Source organism: Vombatus ursinus, unplaced genomic scaffold, assembly GCF_900497805.2.
Source record: "Vombatus ursinus unplaced genomic scaffold, bare-nosed wombat genome assembly UNPS02014778.1, whole genome shotgun sequence".
In the NCBI taxonomy this organism is placed as follows: Eukaryota; Metazoa; Chordata; class Mammalia; order Diprotodontia; family Vombatidae; genus Vombatus; species Vombatus ursinus.
The window spans coordinates 9,864,608-9,884,768 of record NW_020954556.1 but is presented as its reverse complement, the minus strand read 5'-3'; the positions used below and the strand labels follow the sequence as shown (position 1 = coordinate 9,884,768).

The 20,161-nt window shown below is 36.9% G+C and overlaps 1 protein-coding gene across 5 annotated transcripts in view; it reads right to left on the bottom strand.

Annotated features, from left to right (window-relative positions):
* The window catches only part of NSD3 (nuclear receptor binding SET domain protein 3), a 141,866-nt gene that overhangs the window by 10,959 nt on the left and 110,746 nt on the right, over positions 1-20,161 (bottom strand). For 3 of the 5 annotated variants that reach the window (XM_027865471.1, XM_027865476.1, XM_027865474.1), the window contains 7 exons: positions 18,529-18,726; positions 15,888-16,061; positions 10,962-11,105; positions 7,700-7,856; positions 4,677-4,879; positions 2,608-2,720; positions 1,756-2,025 (listed from right to left, as the gene is read on the bottom strand). In XM_027865471.1, coding sequence (XP_027721272.1) covers positions 1,756-2,025; positions 2,608-2,720; positions 4,677-4,879; positions 7,700-7,856; positions 10,962-11,105; positions 15,888-16,061; positions 18,529-18,726 — 1,259 coding nt within the window. The remainder of the gene's footprint in view (positions 1-1,755; positions 2,026-2,607; positions 2,721-4,676; positions 4,880-7,699; positions 7,857-10,961; positions 11,106-15,887; positions 16,062-18,528; positions 18,727-20,161) is intronic. The other 2 variants (XM_027865473.1, XM_027865475.1) reach the window with 1 other exon arrangement.

Below are 20,161 nucleotides of genomic sequence, written 5' to 3'. Positions count from 1 at the left end.
CACTGAAATAATGAATAAAGTGGAATAAACTTTAGTTTGCACAACTTCTAGTTGTGAATGGATTTCAATCGGGCTATTTTTCAAACATGTCCCTGGAGCGATAGACAAGGAAGGATTTAGTCAGGAGACATGGGTGTGAGGACAAGTACATTTACCAGCTATGTAAGTGATTATAAGCAAATCACTGAACCTCAGTTTCCTTAACTGTAAAATGGGCAGGACAATACTGCAGAGAGTACATAGCTATTGGGATACAAGTGTTATAGAAGGTGACAAAGTGGTTCTCTCCCCCATCCAAAGTAATCATTCCTTTTTCATAAGATGTTCACCAGACAAATACAGTGGCACTGATTTACAAAGGCACAACCCAAGAATTAAGTAGTATATCAATTTCACAGGCAATTTGCTGAAATTTTCAGCAAATAAAGCTAAGGTTTAGTTGAGGAGTAACATGACCTGTTTTATCTCCAAATAAATGAGAATACTAGTTCTTATAATCAACATAATCTTTCTTTCCCTTTTATGTTCACATTTATATGAAAAAAAAAATTGCCAACCATTCCATTTTAAAAACAACAAAAACATTATTTTTCAAGTATCTTCCCATTACCATGATCACATTTTTACCAGCCCCTTCCTTAATCCCCAGCATCAGAGTGTTTCTATAGCCAATGACAGTCTATAATATAGTTCATATTTCCTGGTTTTGGTAAAGTACTAACTTGCTAGAGTCCATTTAATCTAAACTATTAAAAAAAAGAATCTCCACTACTGAGATAAATATCGGCATGTTCCACATAACATTTTCCCCAACAAATCCTGCTGTTCTGGTGACTGTCTTTGTCCAATGCTCCGCATCATGAGCAGCAGGAGCTACAGCATTTGTAAAGTGCTTTAAGGTTTGCAAAGCGCTTTACAAATATTATCTCATCCTATCATTCTCTGAGGAAGCAGGTGCTATTACGATTATTCTTTCCATTTTACAGGTAAGGAAAATGGGGCAGAGAGAGGTTTAAGTGATTTGCCCAGGATCGCATTGCTAGTGTCTGAGGCTGGATCTGAATTCAGATCTTCCTGACTCCATATCCAATCCTCTATGCACTGCACTGTCGAGCTGCCTCAATGGGCAGCACACACTAGTACTCACTGATGAGTTGAGAGAAGTTAAATTTAGCCAATCTGAAAAGTTGCTAGGCAGATGAAGGGATAGCTCTCTCACTCCTTTGGCCCTACAGATTCGGAAGAATTTCCATCCCTGTACAGCACAGGATCTAGAGACAGAGATGGACTAGAGATCCAGAGATCCCAATGGACTGTTTCCCCTCTGCCTACCCCCACCTCCTATTTCTTATCTTTCCACTCTCTTTCTGTTTTTGCTGTGGCGATTGGGGTTAAGTGACCTGCCCAGGGTCACACAGCCAGTAAGTGTTAAGTGTCTGAGGCTGGATTTGCACTCAGGTCCTCCTGACTCCCAACCTTGTAGTGCCTTGGAGAGGCACATTTTCTGAGAACTCAGGATTGCTTCCATGCAAACCTCTTTGCCAGTCAACAAGCATTTATTAAGCGTTCATTGTGTACCAAGCATGAGGTATGGATCTAGGGGTGCTAAATTTATAAACTAAGTAAATCTCAAAAACTTCATAAACTCCCAGTTTTTAACTCTGGACTAATTAGTTAATTCGTTCTTGGTTTACCAAGACAGCCCAAGTTCCTATCAGCTCCAGTTCTATGCACTTTATTCTCAAATGAAGTCACCTTCTTGATGCTCCTCTTGGTCCTCAGGCCCCAGCCTCGTCTCTCTGTCTTGATGACTTCAGCATCAGGATAGAGCCTTTTGGTGAAGCACTGGTTCTGGCACCGGTCCCCAGCTGGGCATACTTGGGGGTGACACTCATACTGCAACATGCGGTTCAAGCACTCTGACTCCAGGCCACAGGGGTTTTCATCAGCAGGTTTGCAATTACAGCGAGGGATCTCAGACAGGTCAGCCACCTGGATCTGAACCTTCCCTATCACTTTGTTGGCCTGGCAAACAAAACCGAAAACGAGAATCAACGAGTGGTCAAAACACTGGAAAAGCGACCATTTTAGGGACGGTCTTAGGTCTGCTACTGACTTGCTCTGTAACTCTGGGAAAGGCTCTTATTAAATCTTGAGCGCTCACTTATAAATCAAGGATAACTTGTGTTCTTTCCTAGTTAAATGGAATTTTATGAGCATAAACAAAATAATTTACGTGAAAGTGCTTTGGGCTTTTTGGAACCAAGATGCTATATAAAAACAGGATAATGTTGTTACTATGGGAATGCAGGCTAACTGGTGAAGTGAGAAATTAGGTTTCGCGTATGATGTGTCACATTCTAGGTATCCCAGAAGGCTTTTGTGTTTTGAAAGCCTTAATCCTCATTACGATGGAACATCAGTGCAGTTTGTGGCTCTCATCTGATGTTAAAAGGAGCAGAGAGAGTCACCATTAGAGTGCTTGAAATTAACACATGAGACCAAGTGACAATTAGCAGAAGCTATCACAAGACAAAGATCACATGATCATTATGAAAACAGTGTCTGTCTGGCAAGAAGTCAATTTGCTCAAAGGGAAACACTTACTTTAATGTGCTTGTAGGGTGGGGGTTTTCTTGAATTTCTTTCCAGCTCCAAGGCTTCTTTACTTTCTCTTTGTGCTTTCAGCTCTTGGAAACGTTGTGCAGCTTCCTCAAGTGCTATACAATATCAAACAAACAATGTACATAAACAGAAGGTGTTAAGTGGGGTTTTTACACTGTCCTTTCACTGCTTGGAGGCTAATTTTTTCCCCTTTCCTTTTTTCCCCCCTTAAAGATCAGACTCCAGAAATTTCCAACTCATAATGAACAAAGGGTATACATACAAATTAGGAATGTGAGTCACGGACTGTGTCTAAAGACTAGATGCCCAATCCTTTGGATCAGGGCTGATCTGAGTCCTCCTTCAGTTAGTGCATGATTCTCAGGGAGACCCAGCTTGTAAGCATTAGAGGGAGAAGCTCCACTGATAATTACTACTATTCCACTTGGTCTGAAGAGTTTCTTTTGAGCAATAGAACCAGGACCCCTTGGAAATAACCCTTGGAATGTATATTATTGTCAAGAGGGTATGGAGAAATAATATAGAGCATAGGCTATTGCAATGTGGTAAAATGGCATTCAAATGCATTTAAAATTCATGCTTGTGAACATGTTTCTAACAAAATGACAAACTTAAGAGGGAAGGGAATATAATATTGTAAAAAAAAAATCAGTTCTTGTTTGGTCCTATTTATCTCTGTGTGTGTGTGTCCACATACACACATAATATTATATGTATGACATCAAACTCTTTACCAGAGATATCTGAAACAAAGTTGGGCTTTTTTTTGCCAGCTGGCTTTTTCCCTTTTTCCCTGTATTAATTTAATTTGTGCAAAATTAATTTAATGTAATTAAAATAATCTGTTTTTTCTGTAAATACATCTACCTCTTTTTGATTAAAGATTCATTCCTGACCCATAGCTGTAAAATGTATATTATTTGTTTTTCTTATAGTTTTTAATGATATATGTAATATTTAATAATACATAATATTCAGACAATGTATCCACTGTGAATTTATTATTTTGAACCTATTATTTGATACATTCTTCATAAAAGAATTCTTCATAATAGTGGCAGTGAAATGATGTGAACAAACAATTCTTATTAGCAACCACATGAAAAAATGTTCCAAAGCACTAATAAGAGAAATGGAAAATAACCCTGAAGTTTCACCTCACACCTAGCCAACTGGCAAAAATGACAAAAGAAGAGAATAGTTAATTTTGTTGTGTTTGTGGAAAGATAGGCAAACTAACACATTGGTGGAATTGTGAATTGGTACAACCATTCTGGAAAACAATTTGGAATCATGCATATAAAGTAATTAAAATGTTCATAGGCTTTGACCCAGAGATTCCATTACTAGGCTTACACACCAAGGAGGTTATTAACAAAAAGAAGAGCTTCAAATACAACAAAATATTGATAGTAGCATCTTGATGGCAGCAAAGAACTTGAAACAAAGTAGATGCCTATAAAATGGAAAATGGCTAAACAAATTGCAGTATAAATGACAAATATGATGAAAACAGAGAAGCACAGAAAGACTTACATGAACTGATACAAAGTGATATAAGCAGAGTCAGGAAAACAACATATAAAACAATGCCAACAAGCCAACAATGTACATGAAAAAGTAAAACCTTTATAACACAATAAAAAATGAGTCTTGTGAAATGATTAAAAAAAAAAAAAGCATGATCTCAAAGAAGAGACACTATAAGAGATACTATTGTCATGAGGAGGATACCTCCCCACAATGTTTTGCATAGGCAGGGGGTCCACAGTGAAGAACACTGCATAAAATGTCAGATTTTTTCAGCGTGTTGATCAGTTTTGTTGACTTCTTTCTCATTTTAATAATTTTTTATTATATGCGATGGCTCTCTGAAAAGTGGGAAAAATTATACAGGAAAATGTAGGCACTGTACAAACAAAGATAACAGTTTTTAAAATTCTGACTTCTAATAAGATTAATGTTACTGTCATGCAAATGAGGGGATGCTGGTTAGCACATCAACTCCTGGAGCCTTAGTTTTAAGCCATTGTAAATATTACCCAATTTACCTTTTTTGAAGGTCTTGTTAATACTAGTTTGCCCCTCAGCAAAGCTTTTGTCTCCTTCAACATATGGGAACACTCTGCCCTGGTGCACCCAATAGTAGTCATGAGAACCAAAGAAGAACACAGGAAAGTCCCCTAAGTCATGTTTAAGGCCTTGGATGTTAAGAGGCACGGACCTGGGATTGCAGATTTCTGCTGGCCACCACCTAGAAACAAAATCAATTTTAGATAAAATACATGGGACATAAGAAGAGAAACCACATAATTATACTTCAAGCTTGGTGGAAGAAAAAAGGGACAGGGATATGGACTGGACCTGTGATTTCATTAGTATAGGGAACTCCCAGATGAGGAAACTCCCTCTCCCAATGCAGGTCGGCACCTTCTCTGCAACTTAAGAGTCTTAGAGAGTTGCCTAGAGCACTGAGAGGTTAAGTGACTTGCCGAGGGTCACACAGCCAGTATGTGTCAGAGGCAGGACTTGAACCCAGGTCTTCCTGGCTCCCAGGCCAGCTCTCTATCCACTACGCCACGCTGCCTCTCCTAGGGGGAAAAAAAAGAAAAGTTACATAATTCATAAATTGTTTTAGGTCCTAAAAGCATAAAAGGTTTTATTGGTCTTTAATCTTCCTTAAACTATGAAATTTTGTAAAACTGAACTGTATAATTTTTTATTGTGAACAAGGAGAGGACACAGATTGAAAAGTTATTTCTTATATGTTCAGTATCATTTCAACTCCAGATAATAAATCAGGCTTTCTCCTAGAAAAACAGTTTAACTGCTTGCTCCCTCATAACACAACTGAACATTACACATTCATGGATTCATTTTGAGAATAAGTTGCTGCCAGTGAAAGGTGTGGCAAGGCCAATTTCTTCAATAGTACTCTTCCTTCCAAGACATTTTCTGAACCTTCAGTCACTTGAGGACATACATCTTTTGGCCAAATGTGAGATGTTTTGCACTAAACTGTACTTCAGAATCTAATTCAATGTTAAGTGGTCTCAATCATGGTTCTTCTTAAATCTCAACAAATTGAAGTCTGGAATAAAATAAAGGCAAAAACGCCTCATGCAACTAAGACTGAGCACTCTAGCAACAATTAAACGAAACCATCTGTGAAGCATTTGATAACTTCCAGAAACTGGAAAGTCAAGAAACAAATGGAAGAAGCTAAGGAAGCCCAACCTCAGGCTCTCTCATATGGCTACTTACATGAGATCATGAAAATCAACTGCAAACACACAAAACAATTTGTTGGGCACTGTCTTCTTTATCATGGCCATGTGTTTAAAAAGCCTTAACCCTGGTGAACACTCTACTGAGCTGGTGACAAGGCTGCATTCCTCAACACACAGTGCAGAACCTGCATAGACATTCAATGACTACTCTGGAATTTCTCCTACTAGTTAAAAATTACAATTAAGAATTGGTGCCCAATTTAAGAAAACAATAGTTCATGAAGTCACTATTTAGTTTACCAAGCAACTTGTGAAGTGGATATTCTAGATGTTTCTAAACATTTTGAGGAATTTAACAATTTGCTGGGTTGCAGGAATCACTAGGGATAGTCAGACTCCCAGGAGAAGCTGGACCACTGATCTCTCAGGATTTGCCACATAACTCCCTTTTTATTCCCTAGGAACCTCCGGATTGGAATAACTTGCTTACTCACAATAAACAGCTTCATGTGGTCTAGCTGGGTCAGACTAGCAAAAAAAAAAATACATAAAGGGCTAGTTCAGGATGAAGTGTTGAAGTTTTTCCAAGACATACAAGAAGATTTTGCCTGGATAGAAAAACATATTGGCAATGATCCTAACTGGAAGGCAGTGCATTGAGTTTCCTTCGAAGGTTCTTTTTTTTTTTGTATTCTAAGTGCCTTCTGATTGATCTCCACTGAACATCACATTTATGAGCTTTATAAAGCTAAGTAAGTTGGAAGATGGGCCTATAATCTAAGCAAATACAGAAAAAGAAAAGAGCCACATTAAAAATGACTTTATAATTATGTCACAGTTAGTTTGAAAAAAAACAAACAAACTGGAATTCTGGTATTCTGCTCTTTTACTTACTACCTGATTTAGGTAAGTAATTTTTTTTAGGTAAATAATTTTTTAAAAAAGAAAGAAAAACAATTTGAATTGTGTCATACTTAGTGAAATCTTAGTTATAAAATTTATCGTGTTGATACTCTGCAATGGCTGATGGCATTTAATCCTTTAATAAAATGATAAACATAGATCTTAAAAGCATGGCACAGTGAAAAGATCACTGGGGCTGGAGTCAGAGAATATAGGTTTAAATCCCAGACTTGTCACTTAATAATACCTGTGAGACCTCATGTCATCCCTCTGGGCTGCAGTTTCTTCAGCTGTAAATTGAAGTGTTTAGAACTTATGAACTCTAAGATTCCCTTCCAACTCTAAATCTTGAATCCTATAGAGAGGTGCAATGTGTCATGGGGTTTCAATTTATATGTTATAGTTATTTATCAGTTCTGAAAAGCAACATAAAGTCAGGTTTTGGAGGGAGTCTTGTACAATAGAGGAAAATTCTATCTATTTCTCTCTTCCTCTTTAGAAAGACTAAAAGGTTCTTTTGGCAAGACACCTACACTCATCAAATTCTAAATACTCTTCTTTACACACAACGAACCTCAACCTTTAGGGTCTCTAGTTAGAATTGATTTACATTTAGATTCAAGATGGTTATGAACACAAACAGATTTTTATAAACAGTTCTCCTAACAGATCATGAACTTCTTGACCTGGAAATAGCAGAAATCCCTATGTAGCAATAAAATGAAATCCTCCCCTTTTCGCTTAACTGTCTCCATCCCTAAAACTAGCAAGAGAATTTACTTCAGAAAGGCAGCTCTGTTAGACCTTAAAAATGAAAAATTAAAATGCTGAATAGAACTCATGTTTACGTTGTCTTTAGGAACTCTAATCAATAAATCTGGCCAGATTAAAAACCTAAGTCTGAAAAGTGGCAGAATTTCTCTTTGCCCTTTGAAACTTGCCTGTAGTTTCCCAACTTGACCCAAACAATCTGCTTGTAATGGAGTTTCTTGCCAGCTTTACAGTCATTACAATTCCAGCAGCCCTCTGGCATCTCTATGCTGAGGCATTCCGGGTGGAAGGAAGCTGGGCATGATTCACAGCACAACAGTTTTCCACCTTGAAACAAACAAACAACCTTAATAACTGACAAAAGGAAAGAAGAACAATGAGGATTTTCTTTTAATTTCATTGTATTTGCCTTATGTTAGACAAAGTAAAGAAAGGGATCGGGTCACTGTCATAGTAATGGCTCAAAAGAGAAAACAAGCAGGCCTGGGTACTGCAGTTCTTCCCCAGAACAGAGACTCTCTCTTTGCCACTTAAAGTATTAGGAAGCAAACATATTGCATGCAATACCTAGGATTTAATGTGCCTGTTTAGCAGCAAGCCAAACAGATGAAAACATAGCCAAATGATAACAAAAAACAGTTAGACTGGGCAAATTTGAGAAGTTTCTTTTTTGCTGTTCTAGCCTTCTTGTTATAAGCCTTATTTTCTTATTCTAAACCAGTACTATGCATAACGGAATCCCTTCACAATAAGTTAAAGGGTATGAAAAGTAGCCTCTTTGTTGCTTCATAGCCCTTTTCTGCTTCCATATTTTAAAACACAAAAAAGCAAAAGGGAGGATATCTTCCTCAAATTTGTGTTGGCCACATTGTTCATTTTTTTGTTGTTGTTGACAGTGAAGAAGGTCAACCATTTTTTAGAGTATAAATGTATTGAAAAACAACGTGGAATGAAGTGGTAACAGAAGGAATTGTCTCTCACCTACTGCCAGTCAGAAGACCCCTGTAATGGCACAAAATTTTCTTAGGGTGAAGAACAAACCAAGTGTAATAAATAAAATCTGAAATAAAATGATTTGCTTTTTGGTTTGTATATTCTTATATGCCTTCAAAGTGGACATTGATGGAAAGGTAAATAAATTTCACCTTCAATGGATGAACAAAACTCATACTGTAAGTGCATTTATGACAACATTTATTGAACACTATTATCCACTGAGTTGTATTGGGACCCTGAGTCCCATTGTGAAAAATCTAGGCAAGCCATGAAACAGCTTTTAAAAAATCATATCATCGGGGCAGCTAGGTGGCGCAGTGGATAGAGCACTGGCCCTGGACTCAGGAGTACCTGAATTCAAATCCAGCCTCAGATACAAAACACTCACTAGCTGTGTGACTCTGGGCAAGTCACTTAACCCCAACTGCCTTAAAAATAAATTTAAAAAATCGTTATCATCCAACCTTTTGAATATTCTCGCCCTCTTATAGACTTTTAATCCTTTTAACTGATAACATAATTTATTTACTATATTTCCTCTGCTAAAAGCCTTACACCCAATTATCTGGTATTTTCTCCCTTTATTTCAAACTTGAATAATCAGCCCACTCTCCAGTTCTGGAAATTGCAAACTGGAGTGTTATCACTAAAGTAGGGAATCCCTCTATGTTTTACACAGAAATAGTAGCATTCAATTCTTCCTTCCTCCCTCCAACAGACATTGCCAATCACGACTTGTCTTTGATACTCTGGATGAGAGAATCAAGCTGACTATTAAAAAATTTAATCTTTATTTCAGAGGAAATACAGACCTAGCATAATTATTGAAAATCACCATAATTAAGATGCCAATGCATGAGAAAAACAAAACAAAAATAAAAAACACAAAAAAGACCATCTCTGTGCTAAACAAGAAGTTTCCTTATGATTTATTAGTAATAAACTATCCAACTAAGCAAACACAGGGCTCAAAATAATTTTTATTTATGTCAGGATTAGTATTGAAAACAATGTATTGAATGAGTATTAAAAACAAAGTAAGCAGAAATTGCAATTTTCTAATTTTAGAGAAATATCAACAGGGATACCATTTCCCCAAATGCTTCAGATTGTCTAAGGGGAGGGAGAGGGAGAAGGAGAGGTAGCAGCAGTACACATCTTGTTACAAAGTAAGGTGCACATCTATCTCCTGGGCTTCATTGAAAGTAACTTCACTAAACAAGGTACAAACTGACTTAGGAAAAAAACTCCACAAACAATCCCAATGTAATTCTTCATAGCTCCCAAGGTACTCTCCTCTTCAAAATACAGAATGATCATTTTGAACGTCACATTTCCTTTTGGTGATGCTTTATCACTTCATTTTGAAATGAGACAAGCCAAGGTATCTTCTGGGTTTTTTGTTTTGCTTTTAATGGGGGGCTGGCAAAAGCAACTGATGATAATGGAAACATGCGTAGCTAGAGGCAATCTATTTACCTATTAAATTAATTTGTTTTAGGATTGACAGTTGAAATACCAACTTCCCACAGAAATATCATTGCTAAATTTTCTTCCTCTTTCATTAGATGTAGGCTAAATTAAAGAGTAAGACTTCCTTCCCCAGATTAACTCAATTGAAAGAATATAAAAAGACAACTGACTCCAAATTATCCATGGATGACTTACCCATGATCAATTGTTTATATTCCAGGTAGGCTCCCCCTTTCCTACCCAACCTATTTCTGGGCTGTTTTCCCCATGTGCTCAGGGAAGGCCAGTTTATTTTAATGTTAGAGAAGCAGCAAGAATAGTAAAAAGACTGGATATGAATTTAGAGGACCTGTATTCTAATCCCAGCTTGGCCACTTACCACCTATATAACCTGGGGCAAGTCATCTGACCTATAAGAGCCTCAGTTTCTTTATCTGTAAAATGAATAGGTTGGACTAGATGACCTTCTAATTCTAAACCTAAGATCCTAATATCAGCCTAAGGAAAACAAATTTCATTATCAGTATTTATGATCAGTGGTATGGGTTTATCTATGTATTAATTAAGTCAGGAGTTGCAACAAATATTTCAAAATGCATTCACCTCCTTTTAACATAAATGGAAGTTTTATATGCACAGAAGGGAAAGGTAGCAGCCTCAGGATGACATTCTACATTAAGTAAACTTCTAGCTTAACAAATTGAACCTACTGGTATGGTAGAGGCAGTATATCAAAAAACTGACTCTCAGAAAGAAGAACAGATAGAAATTTGTAATGATGCAATTATTTTAAGCCCTTTTAATAATTTCTGCCAGTCATATGAATACACACTCACAACAACCAAGGCAAAATTTACCAAAAACAACAGATGAAGCTTGACAGGCATACATTTTTCCTTTATTTAAAGAAAAAAGATAGAAAAAGCAAAAATAAAAGAAGAGAGAAACTATTTTAATTATTACCTTTCTCACATTTCTTTTTGGAAGCTGACGAAGAAGGAATCATAGGTAATTTCAACTCAGCACGATTTGATTCATTCAGTAGGTAGTGGGACTTATAGGCATATGAACTGAACATGGGGTCTGAATGATCCTGAACTATCAGCCCTATACGAAACAAACAGAAAGAGATGAGTTGCAATGAAACTACCCATGATTCCATAAGGAAAAAATAAAATAAATCAATACCTATTATGCAACTATGCTTTAAAGTTTGAAAGAAAAGATAATATGAAGAAAAAGAAAGATCTGACAGAAAAGTTTCTATTGCTACTAATAGGAGTTTGAATGACTTACTGCTTCTACTTTAAGTAGAAGCCTACATACAAAAAGAGAAAATAAAGACCAGATGATCAATACTTAGTTTTGAAGAGCTGAACTACATTTAAAAGACACAATGAAACTAGTTACTGTCCTTTAGAACAGCCACATTTCTTAATTTTTTTGACTTCATTTAAATACTACCACATCTCATAATTTAACCAAAACAGACCACTTTTTAAGCCCTTAATTCAAAAACTGAAGTTTTTTTTTGTTTTTTTTTTTTTAAACAACAGAATAGGCCCAATTTCTCTTCGTAAGATCCAATCATCAAATACCAGCTAGGAAAGAACTGAGCTTATTCTTTTCTAGATTGTCCAAAGAAGAATCCTGTCTATACAGTGAGAAACCTTTAGTCAAAATCTTAACACCTTTTCCTCATTCACAACCCTGCTCTCTATTAAAATTGCATATGACTAAGAAGCCATGAACAACTGTTGTAAGGTGACAGAAACCTATTTCATTATTTCTCATTGTCAAGCGTGTATAAAAGCTCTCTCTTGAATGTGAATCTATCAGTTCAAGGGAAGGTATGTAGGCCCACAACGTAATCTTCAAATTTATTATAGGGAATAATTTCTTAGTAGATGACACAACAAATTTTGTAGGCCTTTAAAAAATGAAACAATAGTTAAGTTCACTCTCTCTCTCTCTAAAATATTCTACTCCTAAAGCTATCTAGCCTGTAATCAGAAAGGGTTTCTGCTTACCTTGGCTACTGGCTGCTTAACAGAGATCTAAAATGATATAACAAAATCATAGATGCCATTTGTTTTACATAGCATTGGTAATGATGATAGATTTTGCTTTACCAAATGTAGTTTATGGGGGTCATATACTTCAAAATTACACTCTCTGTCCTGGGGGATTGGATTGTCATCATCTTCACCAGCCTTGCATTATGACAGATCAGAGCATTTCACCTGCTCAGATGCCTGAAACTGAACTCAAAATAGTCACTAACACATGATCCTCTGACCCCAAAATTATGTAACATCGTGATAATTTTCATGAACTTAATAATGCAAAGAACCTAAACCTCCCAATGTCACTACTGTCATTACTAAAAATATAACAATTAAATTTTAAGCATGGGCTATCCTGCTAGCAAAAGGTAGATGCTGAGAAACACACTTTGTCTCAGCATATAAAAATATGATTATCTAATCAGCTGAGGCATGATTCTTCACCAAAAATCAATGGAGAGATAAAGAAGTCTCTACACACTGAATAAGATGCTAAGTTCCTCCATGTCCCTCCAAAAACTACATGGAATTTCTTGGAGGTGGGACATGAACAATCAGAGTCCTGGTTTTTAGAAATTCTAAACAGTTTAACAGGACTTTGAACTATAAAAAGAAAATTTACTGAAAGAAAACAAAGCAAAGGAGGCAACAGAATGAGCACTGGAGGAGGAGCCAGGTGACCCTGGCAATCCAGGCTCTAGCTTCTTGTTGGCTCCTCCCTTTTGTGTGACCTTCTGAAAGCCAGGCTAAACTCAACTATTTTCTTATCTATACAAACTAAGGGGTTCATTAGATAGATCTTTCCTAGATCTAAAAAGTGTGTTGTTTTATGTTGTTTCCTAGTGTCAATATTTAAACACTGCTATCTATTTAGTCAAATGTAAATCTCTTAAAAATGATGACTTTAATGTATAAATGCTGAGAGAAATATGACATTTTCACCTCTGAAAGCTTCTCGTGCTTCATTTTGCTGTCACTACAAAAATCCTTTCCCAATCGCCTCAACTCCCAATAGTTAACCCGGTAAGAACAATGTCTGCCAAATAATGGATGGGAAATTAAAGGCTTCTTCCTGTATAATGCACAAAATTTAGAACCTACAGTGTTTAAATTATAAACTAAATTTTTATTCAATATGAATAAAAGTAAAATTTTCAGAATTTACCTACACTTGATAGCCATATTGAGTGACTGAAAAATAGGCCCTAGTATAACAACACATATTTAAGTTTTCTTACTTTCAGTTGGTTTAATATCTCTGCCTTTATTTCCTTATCTGTAAAGTGGGGAGCCATCTACCCCAAAGAGAGGGTGTGAAAAAGTCAGAACAACTAAAAGTCAAAACAACAAATCTTGCAAAACAAAATGCTAAGCACTGTGTTAGATTCTTTATGATGCAAACATAAAAGATGCAAATATGCCTTGGCTCTAGGAGGTTACCTTCATATTTCCCATAAATATACTGTCATTGTGATTAGTCAGAGTTAACTGAGTGATCTAATTTGTATAAAATACAAAAGCCCAAAATACAATACTCCACACTAAATCACTATAAAGAGTCCTAAAACTATTTCCAAATTGTCCCCATGCCCTTAAATTTGGTATGCTTGAAAATTATTTCAAAGTAAATGATGGCCCTCTACCAATTATCAAATAAAACCTCCACGAACAACAAGTTTTAGCTAATATACCAGAGTACAAAAGTACCAATACAAAATAGACCCCCAAAATAAAAGAATATAGCAGTTACAAACTTTAGCTGCAAAATGTCTGATGTAGATATATTGGGGTGGAGGCTCATGCACTGTCAGTTAAATTAAGTTGCTGGGAATGCTGATCTTTTAGGATATCCTCCAGAAAGCAGTAAATAGATTCATTACGGGAGATAATGAAATTTTATCACTGCCACAAATATGTTGCTTTAAAATTCTCTAAAGTTAAGCATTTTATGATAAGTTATTTTCTTGTAAGGTTCACTGAGTGGAGAGGGGGAGAGTAGGAAGAAAAACAAGAACATATTTTTGTGCTTATCTATCTTTTCTGCCAGATCAAAAAATTTTTTTAATGCTACAATATGGGGCAAATAAAATTCTTACCACAAATTTTTAGTGTATATTCTTTGTTTCGCTAAGCAATGTTTTGCTGTAATATCCACTTGTCCTTGAAGTAGTAAAGTAGTACACTATGTTTCTTCTTCTAATGGTAGGCACACTGTAGCCCACATACTTTAAAGAGAGTCACAAAGCTCTGTCACATTAAGAAGAGAGTGTACAAAGGCATTGAATTTGCTACTACCCAAATGGCAAAAAGAATAACTCTGGACACAGTACATAATTTCTTCTACTTATGGATGACCTTTCCTAAATTGTTTAAAGCAAAGATAACCACAAAAGCAAGCCTGATTAGAGTTCTCATCACACGATACACACACACACACTCACACACACATGCACCAACACACGTGTGCACAAACATTTTGGTAAAAATGTCTTTTTTTTTTCTATTGTAGGTTAGAGGCGACAGTGTAGTGATACAGTGGAAAGGATATGGGATTTAGATTACTAGCTCTGCTACTAATTGTCTGTGTGACTACAGGCAAGTTACTTAATTGTCCTGGGCCTCAGTTTCCTCATCTATAAAATGAGAAGGTTGGATCTGATGACCTCAACTCCAAGTCAAGATCTATGAGCCTATAAGCTGATCTAGAGTTAGGAAGACCTGAGTTCAAGTTCCTCCTGATACACATTACATGACCCTAAGCAAGTTATTTAACCTCTTAAAATCTCAAAGGCTCTAAGCTGTAGAGCAGATGTATATCTGCATTCATAGAAGGAATTTCCTAACCAGGACTTTCCAACACCACTGAAATCACAGGTCTGGTAGAAAACAAAACAACATACATTAACCAAAATAAAAGATCACCTGGGTGCAAAAAAAGAAAAGTATTAACTTTCTATAAAGATTCTAAGAGATTAACAGGTCTGATAACAGTTAAAACCCTCACATACACTTCATTAACTAAGGAAAGTTAAGGAAAAAACAAAAGTGTCACCTGGCATTAAAAAACTTCTCTGGACAATTAGCATTTGTTGATTCCTAATGTATTTACTCTTTACAAGTATTATATAGTATAACAAATATTGCAGCTGGATGTCCCCATACCATAGCCAACTGAAAACGGTCAAATTCATCACCTAGAAGATGATGCATTGCTTCCAAGTTAATAAAAAGGGCAATATAATCTCTTGGCATATTTAGACTTAAATAGCTGAAAACTGAGAAAGCTTGCAGTACTCGATCTTAACTAGTACCACATTTGCTGCCTTGGCTAGGTTCCATAAGGCCTCAATGATGGACCAAAACAATACAATGAAACAATACAAGTAACTAAAAACAAATTTACTAGTCTTGACTTCCAAATGAAAATTTTATAACCATAGGGTTCCAGGTAAAAAGAAACTTACTATATGAAGGGCTACCAGGTAGACAAGAAATTAGGTTTATTTTGTATTGCCCTAGAGGAAAGAACTTAGACCAATTAATATAAGACAGTAGATTTCAGCTCAATGTATGGAAGAGCTTTATAACAATGTGGCTTGACCAAAACTGGAATCTCTAACTTCATGAGGCAGAAGTTCCTATTATAGGAAATGACAGAGTCTAAACTACCATGTGTCAGAGATATTACAAAAGGAATTCGTACATAATTTGTGAGGTTAGCCTGAACGATCTCTATGGTCACTTCCAGCTCAAAGATGATTTTAAAAGACAAATATACCAGTAGCATCAACTGAGAAAGAAAAGTAACCATGTTAGTGCTCACCTCTTGCGCAAACGAAACAAAAGCCTACATTTATAGTGGAGGAAGAATGACTGCTCCTCTTGGAATGATTACTACAGATGAGAACATAGGAGGACACAAACAGACTTCCTGCAGCTACGCAGCCATCTCCTGAATGATAGGCAATTGGGCATCTTAAACACCTCATCATGCGACCTGATTAAAAAAGAAATACAAAGAGAGAAAAATTTTATAAGACAACTTGGATGATAAGGCTCCTATGAAGTAACTTACCTAGTCTAACCACAGAATTTTTACTAAATTCAGATAAAAAATAGCTGTTTTTATTAGCCTGTCCTTAAAGTATACCAATTAATTCTGTGAAACACACATGGTACAGGTACCTCCCATACGAACAATTCTATGTGTGGATAACCTAAGAAGAGCTGGAAAACTGAAAAGAAGAGGACTCATAATGTAAAAGTAGACACTTGAATGAACAGTCAAGTTTCACATATTTTGGCTATTTTGACATGTTTTTACTTTACTGACTTTTTCAAAACATGTCTTTAGAATGTTATGACAACTTTGATAACAAGAATGTGTTCTAGAATCGGTGATGAAATTAAATTTCTTTACAGATGTAAGAGGGTCATAAAACAGTTTGCTTGTTGTTATATGAGTTAGTAAAAGGGTAGATGAACAGAAAGAGGAATTACTAGAAATCATTCCCTACTGAACTTTTCCTAAGGTCTGAACGTATTATTGCTTAGGCAAACGAAATGTTCCAAGTCTTAACCAATCATTTTATGAAAACTGCTGCAGGACATGACTGCTTTTGAAACTGAAGATACAGCCTATGGAAAGTAAATTGAAAATGACCAATAAGGAGCAATCTTTTGGGAAAGGGACTTTTTACTCTAACCTAATTATAAGAAGGTCATAGGGCTGGGGTAAGATAATAATCACTTCATCTGAAAATCAAAGTGGTGTTCCTGATCCCCTGAAACAAGGGAAGAGTCATTCTGCAAAGAGCTCCACTACAACTGAATTTTATTGTATAATCCACAGGGTAGGTGCTACAGGCAGAAATTAAGCCTAAGCCACAGGATATCCCCAGTTTACCACCTTGTTGCTAGAGCTGTGTGTTTGGCAAGAAGTAGTTGTTACCAATGGCCAAACTAGGCAGGGAACTCTTGAGCTTCTTTGTTAGTATTTACAGAACAAAAAAGTTCTGTGGGCACCCCGAATGACAGAGGGAGACACTCCTTATTCAGAAGTGGAGAATAGGCATATTATGGAATGACACAGCAGAAGCATATTCTACCAGATTTGTGGTTTCCAATGTCACTCAAATGAAACTGCTCTCTCCAATGTTCCAATGATTTCTTAATTGCCAAATCCAATGGCCTTTTCTCAATCCTTCACCCTTCTTCAATTCTCTACAGCATCTGACACTCTATGTTCTCTCCTGACCGGGTTGTTATGGCACTATTTCTCTTGGTTATCCTCTAATCTCTCTCTCTCTTTCTTCCTCCTTTCCCTCCCTCCCTGTAAGTTCTCATGGGTTTATTTGTCATCTGTAGGCATATGACTCCCAGATCTACACATTTAACTCTAGTTTTTCTCTTGAGCTCCAGTCTCACATCTCTAACTGTATGCTATTTATCTCCACATGGATGTCTTACCAGCCTTTTATTGAACGTGTCCAACACAAAACTTACTATTTTTCCCCCCAAACTCAATCCTCTTCTGAACCTCTCTGTTGCTACTGAGGACACTATTATTCCCCCAGTCACAGTTTTACAATCTTGATATCAACCTCAACTTCTTTATGCCTTGTATCATGTATCTAGTCAGTTGCCAAATCTCACCATTTCTAACTCCACTAAATCTCTATCCTTTCCCTTCTCTTTACTTATATAAGGCTACTACCCTATTTCAGACTTCATGGCCTCCTGCATAGGCTATTATAACAGCTTCTTAATTGACCTAACTGCCACAACTCTTTCCTCTACAATCTATTCTATATAGAGTTGCCAGAGTGTTTTCCCTCACAGCTCAGGTCTGACCATCACATCTCTACCCAGTAAAAACAGTGGCTCTCTGTTATATCCAAGGAGGATCACTAGAAACTCCTAGGCTCCACCCACTTCCCAGCTTTTCTCTATATTACGCTCCTCAGTCTTCAATGCATCCCAGTTGGCCTGCTTGCTCATGCTCACACACAACACTCCATCTACTATTTCCATGCCTTTGCACTGGCTATTCCCCATGTCTGGAACACTTCATCTCTACCTCTTATTAACCTTTAATTCCTTTGAGACACAGCTCGTGGAAAACTTCTATATGAATCCTCTCATGATGTTCCCAGTTCCCAGTTCTTCCCCTTGCGTTTACTTTGTATACACTTATAAAGGTACATGTTCATCTCTCATAATAGAAAGTAAGCTCCTTGAGGCTCCCCAATGCTTAACACAGCCCATGTAGCTTAAAGGGTACTTAATAAGTACTTAATAAGTTCAGTAAGCAAAATAAGCAGGATTTGTGAAAGCACAAAAGGATTTCCCAAATATGAACTCTACACCCCAAATACAACCTATGTCCTCTGTGCCCCAGATAACAGAGGGTTATACAAAGAGATTGTGTTTACAGGTTCTCGTTTCCATTAACTTTGCTTCACCTTTGCTTGCTTTGTGGATATCTTTCTCCATGGAACAAGTGGAGCAGCAGTGCTGAGGACAGCGGAATCCTCTGGACTCAAAGACAGCAGTAGCAAATTCTCGGACACAGGTCTCATGGTAAAATTTACCACAGGCAGTGACAGAACAACGCTTCACATCTTTACCAGGAACCTTACAAGAGAAGCAAGTATGGTGCCCTAGAAAACACCCAAAGAGACAAGGTTATGTTATATTCCATTTGAACAAATAACATTACAAAGAAGGGGCTGTATGTTAAAAAACAAAAACAAAAACAAATTATTTCTACACATCTGGTAGATGCTCATAATAACAGTATTTTATGGACTTGGATCATAATGAATTCTCTAGAATAATCTCGTACTACAATTCCTTCTGGTTGTGCAATGGTTGTTTCCTAACATGAATATTTGACAGTATTTTTTGCAATGAAGAAGGCAAGAGAGAAAATCTGAGCTTTTCACCTTTTGTTTTACCAACCAGTTTCATTAACATTCCCTCCTCTGTCCCCAGTGAATACATACATACCTCTCAAATAGTCAACCACTGAAACAATCCAACAGAGATATACACCAAAACCTCCCAATCCCTATCCAAATAAACTACCATATAACAATCTAGGGACATAACTAAAGAAAAAAGAGTGGGGAAGGGATGTGCTCTGCATACTAATTTGTCTTCCAATTCCAAACTGAACTACTCTTGGTTCCCATTCTGTGTTCTCTGTCTCCCCATACCTTTGCTCATGCATTCCCCTATACCTGGAATAAACTTCTCACCCTGCCATTACCTAGCCTGTTGAAAGTCCTCCCTTCCTTCAAAACTCAGATTAGGCATCTGACTCCTCTTATAAAGTTTTCCCTGCTCACCAGCTTCCCATCGCCCAACTTCTCTCTACCTCTCAAATTTCTTGTGGAACTCTGCCTAGATGCCATCTTTGTACCTAACACATTCTCCTTTATACTGTGGTTATTTGTATATATGTATTTTCTTCCTTATTAGCTTGTAAAATTTTAAAAGAGAGCATAATCTGTATCATATTTATCTGCCTTTCTATGGTGTCCAGCTGAACACCTTATACATAGGTGCTTAATGCCTTTATTGTTTATAATGATTTTTTGATCTTCACTTGGTTTTGTTCCATTTACTTGTACTGTCGACTGTGCAAGATACAAAATATACGAAGCTATCTGTAAAATGAGGTTGAGACTTGATGACGTCTCAGGTCTTTTTGAGATCTAAAGCCTACCACTCAAGGTACAGGACATGGTTTATTTCCATAAATATCTTACAATGAAACTCAAAAGACAAAGCTTATCCACAAAATCTACAATTCGGGTGATGTAGGCATTCCACTGTCAGCTTCAAAACTGCCATTTGTCACAAATCCAGGACTGTCATTCAGACTGAGGGTGGGATGGGGATGTGTCTGAGTTCAATGGGCTTCATCTGTAAGAAGTCACATCATCTCTACCCTGTCGAGGAACCCTCTGAATCACTGGGCCCCTCAGCCCATGGGTCCTCACCATCTGCTTGTTATCACACTCTAAAGACAACTGGGCCTTTCTATCTGCACTGCAACTGAACCCTCATATGTATTTAAAAAAAAATTCT